Here is a 13544-nt window from a genome sequence, read left to right as displayed (position 1 = left end):
CTCAATGGGACCACCTGGATGAGATTGCCGGCTCGTCTCAGGGCGAGTTCAACATCTCGTTCGGAGCCCGGGAAGAAGACGAGTTATCCAGTGCAGCATCGGAGAGCGGGCTCATCCAGTCGGAATGGGCTTCCTCCTTCGGGAGTGGTCGCCCAGTCCCAGGTTGACGCGGAAATGACGGACATGCTTTCCCGGGCGGCCGCGAGCATTGGGCTAGAGTGAAACCCTCCTCTCTCCCCTGAACCCTCATGGCTCGACAATTGGTTCTTGGGCTCGGGGTACCTTTTACGACCTATCCTGGACCTGCGAGTACTGAACCGGGCTTTGCACAGACTCCCATTCAAGATGCTGATGCAAAAACGCATTCTCACTAGCGTCCGGCATCAAGATTGGTTTGCGGCGGTAGACCTGAAGGACGTGTACTTTCACGTCTCGGTCTTACCTCGACACAGAGCCTTCCTGCGGTTTGCCTTCGAAGGCCAGGCGTACCAGTACAATGTCCTCCCCTTCGGCTTGTCCCTGTCCCCTCGCGTCTTCACGAAGGTTGCAGAGGCTGCCCTTGCCCCGCTAAGGGAAGTGGGCGTCCGCATTCTCAACTATCTCGACGACTGGCTAATCCTAGCTCACTCTTGAGAGTTGCTGTGCGCACACAGGGACCTCGTGCTCCGGCACCTCGGTCAACTGGGAAAAGAACAAGCTCTCCCCGGTTCAGAGCATCTCTTTTCTCGGTCTGGAGTTGGACTCAGTCTCGATGACAGCGCGCCTCACGAACGAGCACGCACAGTCGGTGCTGAACTGTCTGAAGCCGTTCAGATGGAGAGCAGCGGTTCCACTGAAACTTTTTCAGAGGCTCCTGGGGCATATGACATCCTCAGCGGTGGCCACACCACTCAGGTTGATGCATATGAGACCACTTCAGCACTGGCTTCAGACTGGAGTCCCGAGATGGGCATGGCACCGCGGGACACATCGCGTGGCCATCACGCCGATCTGTCACCACCTCTTCAGCCCTTGGACCGTCCTTGCATTTCTATGGGCAGGGGTTCCCCTAGAGCAGATCTCCAGGTGTGTCGTGGTTACAACAGATGTCTCCAAGATGGGCTGGGGCCCCGTATGCAACGGGCACACAGCCGCTGGCTCCTGGACTGGCCCGTGGCTTTGTTGGCACATCAACTGCCTAGAGTTGTTGGCAGTACTGCTCGCCCTGTGGAGGTTTCGGCTGTTGATCCAGGGCAAGCACGTGTTGGTCCGGACGGACAACACAGCATCGGTAGTGTACATCAACCGCCAAGGCGGTCTATGCTCCCATTGCATGTCACAACTCGCCCGCCGTTTCCTCCTCTGGAGTCAGCAGCGCCTCAAGTTGCTACAAGCCACTCACATCCCGGGCGACCTCAACACCGCAGCGGACACGCTGTCATGTCATGTTACCCTCAGGGGAGAGCAGAGACTCTACCCTCAGGTGGTCCAGCTGATTTGGAGTCGATTCGTTCGAGCACAGGTAGACCTGTTTGCTTCCCGGGAAACCTCCCACTGCCCGCTTTGGTACGCCCTGACCGAGGCACCCCTCGGTATAGATGTGCTGGCACACAGCTGGCCCCCTGGACTACACAAATACACATTTCCCCCAGTGAGCCTACTTGCACAGACCCTGTGCAAGGTCAGGGAGGACGAGGAGCAGGTCATCCTAGTAGCACCCTACTGGCCCACCCAGACATGGTTCTCAGATCTCACGCTCCTCGCGACAGCCTTGGCGTTGCTGTGTCCAGTGCAAGCTTTACACATCTATATGGATTGCACGCAGAGCCTTAGAAGCTCCGAGCAGCTCTTTGTTTGCTTTGGTGGACAGCGGAAAGGAAGCGCTGTCTCCAAACAGAGGATCGCCCTCTGCGGGGTTACGAGCCCACTCCACCAGGAGTGTGGCAGCCTCCTGGGCCCTGGCCAGTGGCGCCTCTTTGGCAGACATCTGCAGAGCAGTGGGCTGGGCAACACCCAACACTTTTGCGAGGTTCTACAATCTCCAGGTTGAGCCGGTCTCGTCCCGTGTATTGGCAGGCACGAGCAGGTAAGTTCCGGGACAACTGGCTGGGTTTACCACTTGCGCATAGCACCTTTCCCCTCCCTTGAGGTGAAGACATGCGCTCTTGACTCCCAGTCGTGTTCACAGACTGTGATCCCTGGATGACTTTCCTCCTTAGCCCTCTGGCAGCTGAGTTTGCGGAGAAACCCGCTGACTGGCCCAGTACGTGCACTAATGAGCCCCTGTACTGAGGTAGATGCTCCACATGTGCTGATTCCCTGAAGGCCAGCACATCCCAGATATCCCATGTGATATCTTCCACAAAATTGTTTCCCTGATGGCAAACTGCATCTTCCTTGGGCAGAGGCCCCTCTGCCCATGGTCTCCATACTCTGTAGAAACTCCTCCCCCTTTGGGTAGGACCTACCATAGGACCTCTCCACATGACATACTTCCGACAAGACTCGGTAAGACTATGTGAAATATTCCACTCAAAATACCCCCCCCCCCCTTTTGGGCGGGGTGAGGTCTCCGCGGAGTCTTCCCCTTGGGAGGGACGCCCCCCGACGCAGACACTTATGGCTTCCAGTCAGTTAACAAATTCCACTCTTTTTGGGGAGAAAAGAGAGGGAAAAGAGGCCTCGGCTGGGCTAGCCTGTCCCTATAGTTGGGCAATCGACTTTTTCCTGATGGACCGTTCGACACAAATATGAGGAGGTTACGTGATGGCTTGGTGCGCTGGCTACGAGGCACACAGCAGTCTGCCTGTCACACACCGCCAGTTCATGCAACACAGCTCAGCTAGTTGTGGCGTTTTGTATATGGACCCCTAGTGTCACTACATCGACACAATGTCGAGTGAGTGACAGATAGGGAACATCCTGGTTACTTTCGTAACCTCCGTTCCCTGATGGAGGGAATGAGACATTGTGTCCCTCTTGCCACAACGCTGAACTACCCGCTGAAATGGCCGGGACCTGGTCTCGGCTCCTCAGCACAAAACCTGAATGAGTAGTTGCATACCAGCTCCTTTTATACCCATATGTCCGAGGGAGTGGCATGCAAATTCCACTCGCCAGTTCTCAGTGGCCTTTTTTCAAAAAAGCAGAGGTGTTTGGGGCTCCCAAGAGTGACCCCTAGTGACACTACATCGACACAACTTCTCGTTCCCTCCATCAGGGAACGGAGGTTACGAAAGTAACCAGGACGTTCAGCCTTCAAAAAATTTGAATAACTGAGTTATCTCAATAAGATCAATCTAGGGCAGTTATTATAACTCTCAAAGTTATGATAACTAAAAGGCTAAATTATTTTTACAGTTTATAACTTTCCCTATTTATTTAACATATATTGTTTTTTAATTTAATAAAAGCCGTCTTGAGGCATTTCCCCACTAATCTATCAAAGGGATAGTTGACCCAAAAATAAAATTCTGTCATCCTTTACTCACCCTCATGTTGTTCCAATCCTGTACAACTGATACTATGTTAGCCTCAGTCACCATTTACTTTCATTAAATCTTTTTCCCGACAACGAAAGTGAATGGTGATTGAGGCTGTCAGCCCCAAAGGCGGGCGTACATGGTGTGATTTTCGCTGTCGTGCGAGCTCCCAACCGATTTTTTTCCAGTCGGGAGAGATCACGTGGAAATCGTTGGTGCTTGTGTGGTCGCGGCTCGCATCGTGTGAGAAGAATTATGAGAGGAGCCGAATGGCTTACGAGCAGCTCATGACCTCCCTATAATTTTTAAAACTGTCTAAAAAATGTGGGTGCTCTCGGCTTGAATTTGTGAGCTGTGTGCGGTTGAACGAGTCGATTTGGCGATCTACCTTAAGTTGACCAATCAGTAGAAGATGCTACAACTCACACGATTAATGAAAACTGAGTGTGGAGAAAATGGTCATGTTAAAACTGTGTTTTCCCATATTATTCACGACCACATCACTGGGAATGATTCTACAGAAATGCCATGCTGTTCTCTGCTCTTCAAACAAATCATTTGCCATGCGGGTTGTGCTAGAAAACAATCTTTATCACTCTGACAGACTTTTAACATTTCCGTCATGGTCTATTTTTATTCATCATCCTTGCATTTGTTTCAGTTCTAGGGCGACATTTAGGGGGATATAGCATCTGTTATAATTGTATATGCACATGATAGTGGATATGTGATAGAATTTTTTTTTAACTCTCCAAGTGCATGTCTAGTGAAACAGAAGACTTCTAGGTTGAAAGTTCTGCCAATTAAAGGCAGCGCTAAAAAAATATTTTTTATTTTTGCTGTGTGTGGATTTAAATCACATTCACATGGACAAGACCTCACAGATCTTCTTTAGAGTAACTGCTATCAACATGCAAGCAGTGACACAGATGAGACGGAGTAGCCTACATCTACAGCTGAATAATACAGGTAGCCTACTCAACTAAAATAACTCCGAATTCTGCACTAAATGTCATGTTTGCGCTAAAATTAAACCAAGTATAACCAACAGAAATGGTGAATTTTCTGCACTTTCTTTTTAATCTTGTACATTTTGTGCCCTTTATTATCATGCAGTAACTGGCAACAACACACTGAAGTTATGATTGATGTATGCAGTCATGAAATCTGAATCTGTCAAATGTTGGACAGCATTTGTAATAATTATCCATATTTATTATTTATTTAATTTTTTTAAATCTGCAGATGAGTTTTCAGCTAATGCAGCCCCAGGCCATGCCAGTCTTCTTTTTTTATTTCTAAATCACAAGCTGCAAGGAACGAAAGCAATGTCCTCCTCTGGCTAGCGCGAAATTCGATTGCTCTGGAATTCGCCAGGTCGTAAAGTCGTGTCGTGTACGACTGCACCTGTACGATTATCAGATAAACTGACTCGTAACGTGTGCAGAGGCTCACGACCTCCCGAGTGTCAGAACTCGCACCGTGTATGCCCGGCTTAATATTATGCCTTACATCTTCTGTGTTCCATGCAAGAAAGAAAGTCAAATGGGTTTGGAACAACATAAGGTTGAGTAAATGATGTCAGAATTACAATTTTTCAACTATCCCTTTAACACAAGCATGCCATTGTCCATAGATGTACATCCTAAATCACATGCAAAAAAATACAGAATATAATTTCAGCTGTGACCCTCTAACCCACAACCCAAAGCAACACCTCGCCTCCCTCAACCCCACCAAAAAAACTGAAATAAATATTAATCAGAAAGAATGCCCTTATTAGCATTTCTTTAAAAGAGAGAGAGGGAGGAATGTTTATTTGAATGAACATTCTTTCTCTGACAAAAAGCACAAACAGGCCTATTGCTAACTTTAAACCAGACAGAAATGACCCAGTTATAAACAATGACTATGTTTGACATCTCTGACCTGCGCTCTGGGAAAATGATAACATTCTCAGCATCCTTCTGAGAATCACTACCAGTATGAAGGAGTGTTTCTTTGTTTGTACAACAAACACTTCACAGTATAGAACCTGCAAAGTTAGACCTGTTAAACTTTTATGTACATCTTAGCCAAATCCTGATGGGATCTAAGCCATAAAAGCACTGTAAACTGAACCTACAGAAATCAGATGCATCATGTGTCTAATGATGTTTCTGATTCCAATTCAATTTAAGCACAAATTTAATGAACTAGTGGGTCACATAAGGAAAATTTCCCACAAACACTAAACATGGTTCACATGGTTAATCAAAAGCACCATAACCACCCGCACATGAAGAGATTATGAATCATCCATTCATTTGCATATGCAAAGAAGCTACACAAATTGTGCCACATGCCAAACTGAGCTTACTAAAGAGAGGATATTGGCATTCAGTACGAGTTCAGGACTGTAAATCTAATCTAATCATCAAGCCTAACTGATGACTAGCTGATGTTTCATTTGTGCACATTTAAGGCCCAGCAGATGGTGGTGTAACCAGATGATGACAGGATGTCAACCTCAGTCACCATTCACTTTCATTGTACAGAAATAAATAAATAAAACATTATGCAATGAAAGTGAATTGTCACTGAGGCTAACATTCTGCCTAACATCTCCTCTTTCTTGTGTTCTACAGAAGGAAGAAAGGCATACAAGTTTGGAACAACAAGAGAGTGAGTAAATTATGACAGAATTTTCTATTTTGGGTGAACTGCTGTGAACAAATGCTATGAGACAAGACTTAAAGGAATAGTTCACCCCAAATCATTTACTCACCCTCATGCCATCCCAGATGTGTATCAGTTTCTTTGTAGAACACAAACAAAGATTTTTAGAAGAATATCTCAGCTCTGTAGGTCCATAAAATGCAAGTGAATGGTGACTAGAACTTTGAAGCTCCCAAAAGCATATAAAGGCAGCATAAAAGTAAACCATATGACTCCAGTGGTTAAATCCATGTCTTCAGAGGTGATATGATAGGTGTGGGTGAGAAACAGATCAATATCTAAGTCCCTTTTTACTATAAATCTCCACTTTCACTTTCATGTTTTTTTTTGTTGTTTTTTTTTTTTGTTTGTTTTTTTGGTGATTTGCATTCTTCATGCATATCGCCACCTACAGGGCAGGAAAGAGAATTTATAGTAAAAAAGGACTTCAATATTGCTTCTCACCCACACCTATCATATAGCTTCTGAAGATATTGATTAAACCACTGGATTACTTTTATGATGTCTTTATGTGCTTTTTGGAGCTTGAAAGTTCTGTCCACCATTCATTTGCATTGTACGGACCTACAGAGCTGAGATTTTCTCATACAATACTTCATTTGTGATTTACAGAAGAAAGAAAGTCATACACACCTGGGATGGCATGAGGGAGTAAATGATTTAAGAATTGTTTTATTTTTGGGTGAACTATTCCTTTAAGGTAGCACTACAAGACACTACAATACTTTTTGTCACAAAACAGCAATATTACTGTATATGACATACAGTAACTCCACCAGTAAATAAAGGGGTTTCAAATAGGCTAGACTTCTGTCATTGAAAATAAATTCCTGTGACATTTCAATGTACTTTAAAGGAGTGGGATTATTTGCACATGAGCCACAGTTTGCTTTTCACAGACAAAGTATGATAATACACAAGAGAAAATTACATTTACAGTAAAATGCATTTCTTGAAACTAGTCCAGTCTAAGTGACGAATAGTTACTATAATCACAGGTCTATTTTAAATGCAAAAACTGCATAGAAACGAGTGTCAGTTCCAAGAATTCTACTTCAGGGGAATAAAGCATCAAGGCCACACCTTTGCTATCACAATTTACACCAGGAAGTGTTAGCAAACAAACCATATGACACAATAACTCTGGCAAAGTGCCATCTGTTCTTGAAACAAACAGGTATAATGACATCAAGGAACTGACTGCTTTTTACATGACCATGCATAATGACAGACGTCTTATCCTCTTAATGCAAATAATACACATCAGAATAGTAACCAACCTATTGAATTCAATAATGAATTACAAGAAAACAAAAGTAATACTTTTACACTTACGTGCTAACGCTCTTCTGCTTTAGGGAGTTTGTCACATTGCCCTTCTTGCTCTGGGATCCCCCCATGCTGTCAGTCTGTCTACAGAGTGTGTAAGATGGTGTGTGTGGGTCTAAGTGCTCAAGTATATGGCTGTGGTGGTCCAAGCAGGTGAGATGGGCTCATCTTGGCTTACAGTCTTACAGTTCAGTGTTCCAACAGTGACGGTGCAAAGTGTATCTGTACAGAAATGCAGAAACAGCTTGTTTCTGCACTGCACTTTAACTCCACCTCTCTCTTTCTGGCCCCTCCCACCTAAGCTCACACACATACACAGAAACACACCCTTACAGTAGCAAATGCACAGCTACTACTCATGACCTCCAAACATGCACACACACACACACACACACACACAAGCTGTCATTCCGATGTGAGACATTCCACAGAACGCTGGTTGGGTGGGATAATCATAAGGCATCTATGCTGTTTATCTCATCTTGTTCTGAATGGACCTGCATTGAAGATCTAAAGTGATCATGTTTTTCAGAACAGGCGTTAATGCATTGTCTTGGCCAAAGTTCAACATTGTTAACAACTCCTTAGTGTATGCAACTATAGCCGGAACATTTGCACTGATCTCATAAAAATGTTGCTGTGATCTCCTGAGACAGTCTAATTAAAGGTCACAACATAAATGGGTCAAATCTGATTAGTTGTCCTTTTTTAAAACCATATCAAGGTAATGTATAACGTTTGATTTTCTAAAAATGGCTTGCATGTGAAATGACTGGGAAGTTAAAGTAAGGACAGCAGTACTTGGGATGGTAGGCTTGTTAGAGATCTGGACAGATAAGCATGCAAAAGCATATAGTTAAAATTACTGATAGCTTTCTACATGCAAAGTCTATGAAATTTATGTCTAAATGCATTTAGCATTTGTGTGTGTGTTTTAAAGTTTTAAAAGCAAGTTTTAAAGTTTTGAAACAATTGTTCTCAATCCTTTTGGATCTAAGGCACTTGTGATTCATTGTGATGCCAGACGTTTCACAAACTGTGTGTTCTTCAATAAAAATTAGAAATATGATGTCAGATTACTTGGTTTTTAGTGTTTCTTTTTTTTATTATTATTATTTTTTTATTATTTATTATAGCTAGTTAGATTTTTATATTACAGCTTATTAAATTATTTTAAACATCACAAGGCCCACTTGGAAGTTTGCTCAGGCCCTTTAGTGGGCCCAGTCAGACAGGCTTGGAACAACATCAGAGTGAGTAAATAATGAGATTTTTCATTTTTTGGATGAACAATTCCTTTGACTGAACAAGTTAGCACCTTGCCAGGTAAAGTGGGAGAGCATTCAGATGAACAAACATTACATAATGTCAGTGCCTACAAGATCCTCTACAATTACAACAGTATGCAAAGTTGCAAACAGTCTATAATTTAGGGTCAACATTTGTCTTCAGGAAAATGCAGAATAAGAGAAAGGTTTTTAAAGAAGTTTCAAGGTTCCACTCACATGTACCTGTCACATTTTTACACACATCTTCAGAATTTACACTGCTTTTGTTGACACTGTACTGTTCTGAGTTCAACTCAACTCTGAGATACAGTTCGTTCATTGGTTTCTTAACAACGAGGATGCCTCAGTATAGCCTCACAATGACATGCATGCATCACAGAATAATTAAAGGGATTTTCATTTACTCACCCTCATGATATCTCAGGTGTGTATGATTTTCTTTCTTCAGTAGAACACATTTGAAGGAAAATAGAAAAATATCTTAGCTCAGTAGGTCCTTAAATTGCAAGTGAATGGAGATTTCTCCTTTGAAGCTCCAAAAAGAACAGACAGTCAGCATAAACGTCAACCATACGACTCCAGCAGTTCAATTTATGTCTTCTAAAGTGATACAATCACTTTTGGTGTGAAAAAGATAAATATTTAAGTACTTTTTAACTATAAACCATCGCTTCCGGTAAGCTTCATGAGAGGGTGGAGTTCATGCTGTCTCCCGTGTGACGTATTCGTGTTGCCATGATATGGCCGTAATCCCACATTCTCCCCTCGGCTGAGACATCCAGGATAAGCACACAAACATACCATTGTGAGTAAAGAAACAGAAACAAATACAGATCTAAACCAAAGCCAACGAAGCTTCTGTACAACGTTCCTTCTACTCAGTTGTAAACTGCGCTGCTCTTCTGGGTGTGTAGCACGTGCGTCAGTTCTCACGTGCCAATGCTATTACGTCACAATAAAGTTGGTATATAGTTAAAAAGTACTTAAATATTGATCTTTTTTGCACCAAAAGCAATCGTATTGCTTTGGAAGACATTAATTTAACCACTGAAGTAGTATGGATGATGTTTATGCTGACTATCTGTTCTTTTTGGAGCTTCAAAAGCTAGATCACCGTCCACTTGCATTTTAAGGACCTACTGAACTGAGATATTTTTCTTTTTTTTTTTTTCCAAGTGTGTCCTGGTGAAAAATGAAAGTCATACACACCTGGGATATCATGAGAGTAAGTAAATAATGAAGGAATTTACATTTTTGGGTGAACTAACCCTTTAAAAGTGCACTCAGTATTTTTTTATTTTTTTTTATTTCTAAAGTGTAAATAGAAAACAAAAGTACTAGTAGAATAGTATTTATTTATTTATTTTTTTAGAAATATGTTTAAAATGATGTACCCTCATATGAGATGACTTATATCAGTCTTAGAGTAAATGCTGCTTTATTCTACATTGCTGCTGGGAGCAAATTCATAAGCTGCAGCAAGTCGAGATCATATGACAAGCTGAATATTACTCACTTTATCTCAATAATACACTGTAAGAAGCTTTCACTTGTGGAATAAAAGGAGTGGCCATCGCAAAGCCGTGACCTCAATCCAATAGAAAATTTGTGGGCAGAACTGAAAAAGTGTGTGCGAGCAAGGAGGCCTACAAACCTGACTCAGTTACATCAGTTCTGTCTGGAGGAATGGGCCAAAATTCCAGCAACTTATTTTGAGAAGCTTGTGGAAGGCTACCCAAAAAGTTACCAAATACTAACAAAGTGTATATAAACTTCTGACCCACTGGGAATGTGATGAAAGTAATAAAAGCTGAAATAAATAATTCTCTCTACTATTATTCTGACATTCCACATTCTTAAAATAAAGTAGTGATCCTAACTGACCTAAGACAGGGAATGTTTTCTACGATTAAATGTCAGGAATTGTGAAAAACTGAGTTTAAATGTATTTGGTAAAGGTGTATGTAAACTTCTGACTTCAACTGTAGGTGTCAGTGTCACAAATTTTACTGGGTTAGGGTTAAAGGATAATAAAAATCTATAAATCTCCACTTTCACTTCAACATTCTTCTTCTTTTGGTTTTTGGCGATTCGCATTCGTACATATTGCTACATACTGGTTGGGGCTGGTCAAAGATGAGATTTAAATAAAAAAGGATTAAATATTGATTTGTTTCTCAACCACACTTATCATAGCTTCTGAAGATATGGATTTAACCACTGGAGTCGTATGGATTACTTTTATGCTGCCTTTATGTGCTTTATTGAGCTTCAATGTTCTGGCCACCATTCACTTGCATTGTATGGACCTACAGAGCTGTGTTATTTGTCTAAAAATCCTAATTTGTGTTCTGCAGAAGAAAGAAAGTCATACACATTCGGGATGGCATAAGGACGAGTAAAGATGAGAAAATTTTCAATTTAGGGTGTACTATTCCTTTTTGTTATTAACAGTTTTTATTGATTCCATACATAAATCATACAAACATAACATAAAATATGGAATCAATTATATACAGTTGTGCTCAAATGTTTGCATATCCTGGCAGAAATTGTGAAATTTTGGCATTGATTTTGAAAATATGACTGATCATGCACAAAAAAAAAAAAAAAAACTGTCTTTTATTTAAGGATAGTGATCATATGAAGCCATTTATCATCACATAGTTGTTTGGCTCCTTTTTAAATCATAATGATAGAAATCACCCAAATGGCCCTGATCAAAAGTTTACATACCCTTGAATGATTGGCCTTGTTACAGACACACAAGGTGACACACACAGGTTTAAATGGCAATTAAAGGTTAATTTCCCACACCTGTGGATTTTTAAATTGCAATTAGTGTCTGTGTATAAATAGTCAATGAGTTTGTTAGCTCTCATGTGGATGCACTGAGCAGGATAGATACTGAGCCATGGGGAGCAGAAAAGAATGGTCAAAAGACCTGCGTAACAAGGTAATGGAACTTTATAAAGATGGATAAGGATATAAAAAGATATCCAAAGCCTTGAAAATGCCAATCAGTACTGTTCAATCACTTATTAAGAAGTGGAAAATTTGGGGATCTCTTGATACCAAGCCAAGGTCAGGTAGACCAAGAAAGATTTCAGCCACAACCGCCAGAATAATTGTTCGGGATACAAAGAAAAACCCACAGGTAACCTCAGGAGAAATACAGGCTGCTCTGGAAAAAGACAGTGTGGTTGTTTCAAGGAGCACAATACGACGATACTTGAACAAAAATTTGCTGCATGGTTGAGTTGCCAGAAAGAAGCCTTTACTGCACCAATGCCACAAAAAAGCCCGGTTACAATATGCCCGACAACACCTTGACACGCCTCACAGCAGTGACGAGACCAAAATAGAGCTTTATGGTCACAACCATAAGCACTATGTTTGGAGAGGGGTCAACAAGTATTGTGCTCCTTGAAACAACCACACCATCTTTTTCCAGAGCAGCCTGTATTTCTCCTGAGGTTACCTGTTATGCAGGTCTTCTGACAGTTCTTTTCTGCTCCCCATGGTTCAGTATCTAGCCTGCTCAGTGCATCCATGTGAGAGCTAACAAACTCATTGACTATTTATACACAGACACTAATTGCAATTTAAAAATCCACAGGTGTGGGAAATTAACCTTTAATTGCCATTTAAACCTGTGTGTGTCACCTTGTGTGTCTGTAACAAGGCCAATCATTCAAGGGTATGTAAACTTTTGATCAGGGCCATTTGGGTGATTTCTGTTATCATTTTGATTTAAAAAGGAGCCAAACAACTATGTGATAATAAATTGCTTCATATGATCACTATCCTTAAATAAAAAACAGTTTTTTTTTGCATGATCAGTCATATTTTCAAAATCAATGCCAAAATTTCACAATTTCTGCCAGGGTATGCAAACTTTTGAGCACAACTGTACATTAAACCCCTCCCCCCAAACATTCCCCCACACCCCCCACCCGACACAAATGCACTACAGTGGTCACCAACAATTAGAACATAAAAAATAAAAAAAAAACATTAAAACAAAAAGATATACTTTCAAACATCAAGAATACACATACCCAACTAAACTACAAATCCCTCTCCACTGCCCCTCCCCAAGAACCCTCCAAAAAAGCCAAATATCCACCCCACTTCCTGACAAACAAATCCCATTTTCCCAGCCCTCTAAAAATCATCTTCTCGAACGCCGCCACCCCGCCCATCTCCCCGCACCACTCCCCAAACGAGGGTGCCCCAGCTGACTTCCATCTCAGGGTGTACTATTCCTTAAAAGTTTCCTTTTTTATGACCGTTACACTTACATGATAGTCTGTGTACTAGGTGTTACTTTGTGCATGTTGAATGGTTATGCTAGCTTCAGTGTGCTCTTTTGTGTGTCCATAGTAACATACATGGATAGTGAGCCAATTTAAAATATGTGTATAAGCTAAATATACTGAAAGTTCAAACAGTGCTCCAGACCTTTCGCCTGAACATCAAAGTTATGGTATATATGGTTCTTGTTAAGAAGATTTTGTAAAGACTACATTAGGTAACATACATTTTGAATGACTAATTTTTTATCGACACTCCCTGCATAGAGAGGCCATCTCAATTAGAAAGCATGCACAATGTTAAAAACATATTATAGAACTATTGGATTTTTTGCAGTTTATTGAAAGCTTGAGATAGCGTTATTTGGTTAACATTGACCTCTTGTGGGGAAAGAGAGCAAGCAGGCGAAGAGTGGTGCACATCAAGCCAG

At 41.7% G+C, this 13544-nt stretch overlaps 1 protein-coding gene across 2 annotated transcripts in view; it reads right to left on the bottom strand.

The window, feature by feature from the left end:
- The window catches only part of LOC127432407 (transforming acidic coiled-coil-containing protein 1-like), a 53255-nt gene that overhangs the window by 36206 nt on the left and 3505 nt on the right, over nt 1-13544 (bottom strand). Inside the window, exon 1 of one of the 2 annotated variants that reach the window (XM_051683453.1) lies at nt 7515-7725. The exons of the other annotated variant lie outside the window; for it this stretch is intronic. Coding sequence (XP_051539413.1) covers nt 7515-7579 — 65 coding nt within the window. The 5' untranslated portion in view covers nt 7580-7725. Of the gene's footprint in view, nt 1-7514; nt 7726-13544 lie in introns of those variants that run through there. 2 annotated transcript variants of the gene reach the window in all.

The sequence above is a fragment of the Myxocyprinus asiaticus genome, chromosome 42, assembly GCF_019703515.2.
Source record: "Myxocyprinus asiaticus isolate MX2 ecotype Aquarium Trade chromosome 42, UBuf_Myxa_2, whole genome shotgun sequence".
NCBI classification, from domain to species: Eukaryota; Metazoa; Chordata; class Actinopteri; order Cypriniformes; family Catostomidae; genus Myxocyprinus; species Myxocyprinus asiaticus.
Note: the sequence above shows the minus strand (reverse complement) of the source record. Positions and strands in the feature narration are given on the sequence as shown.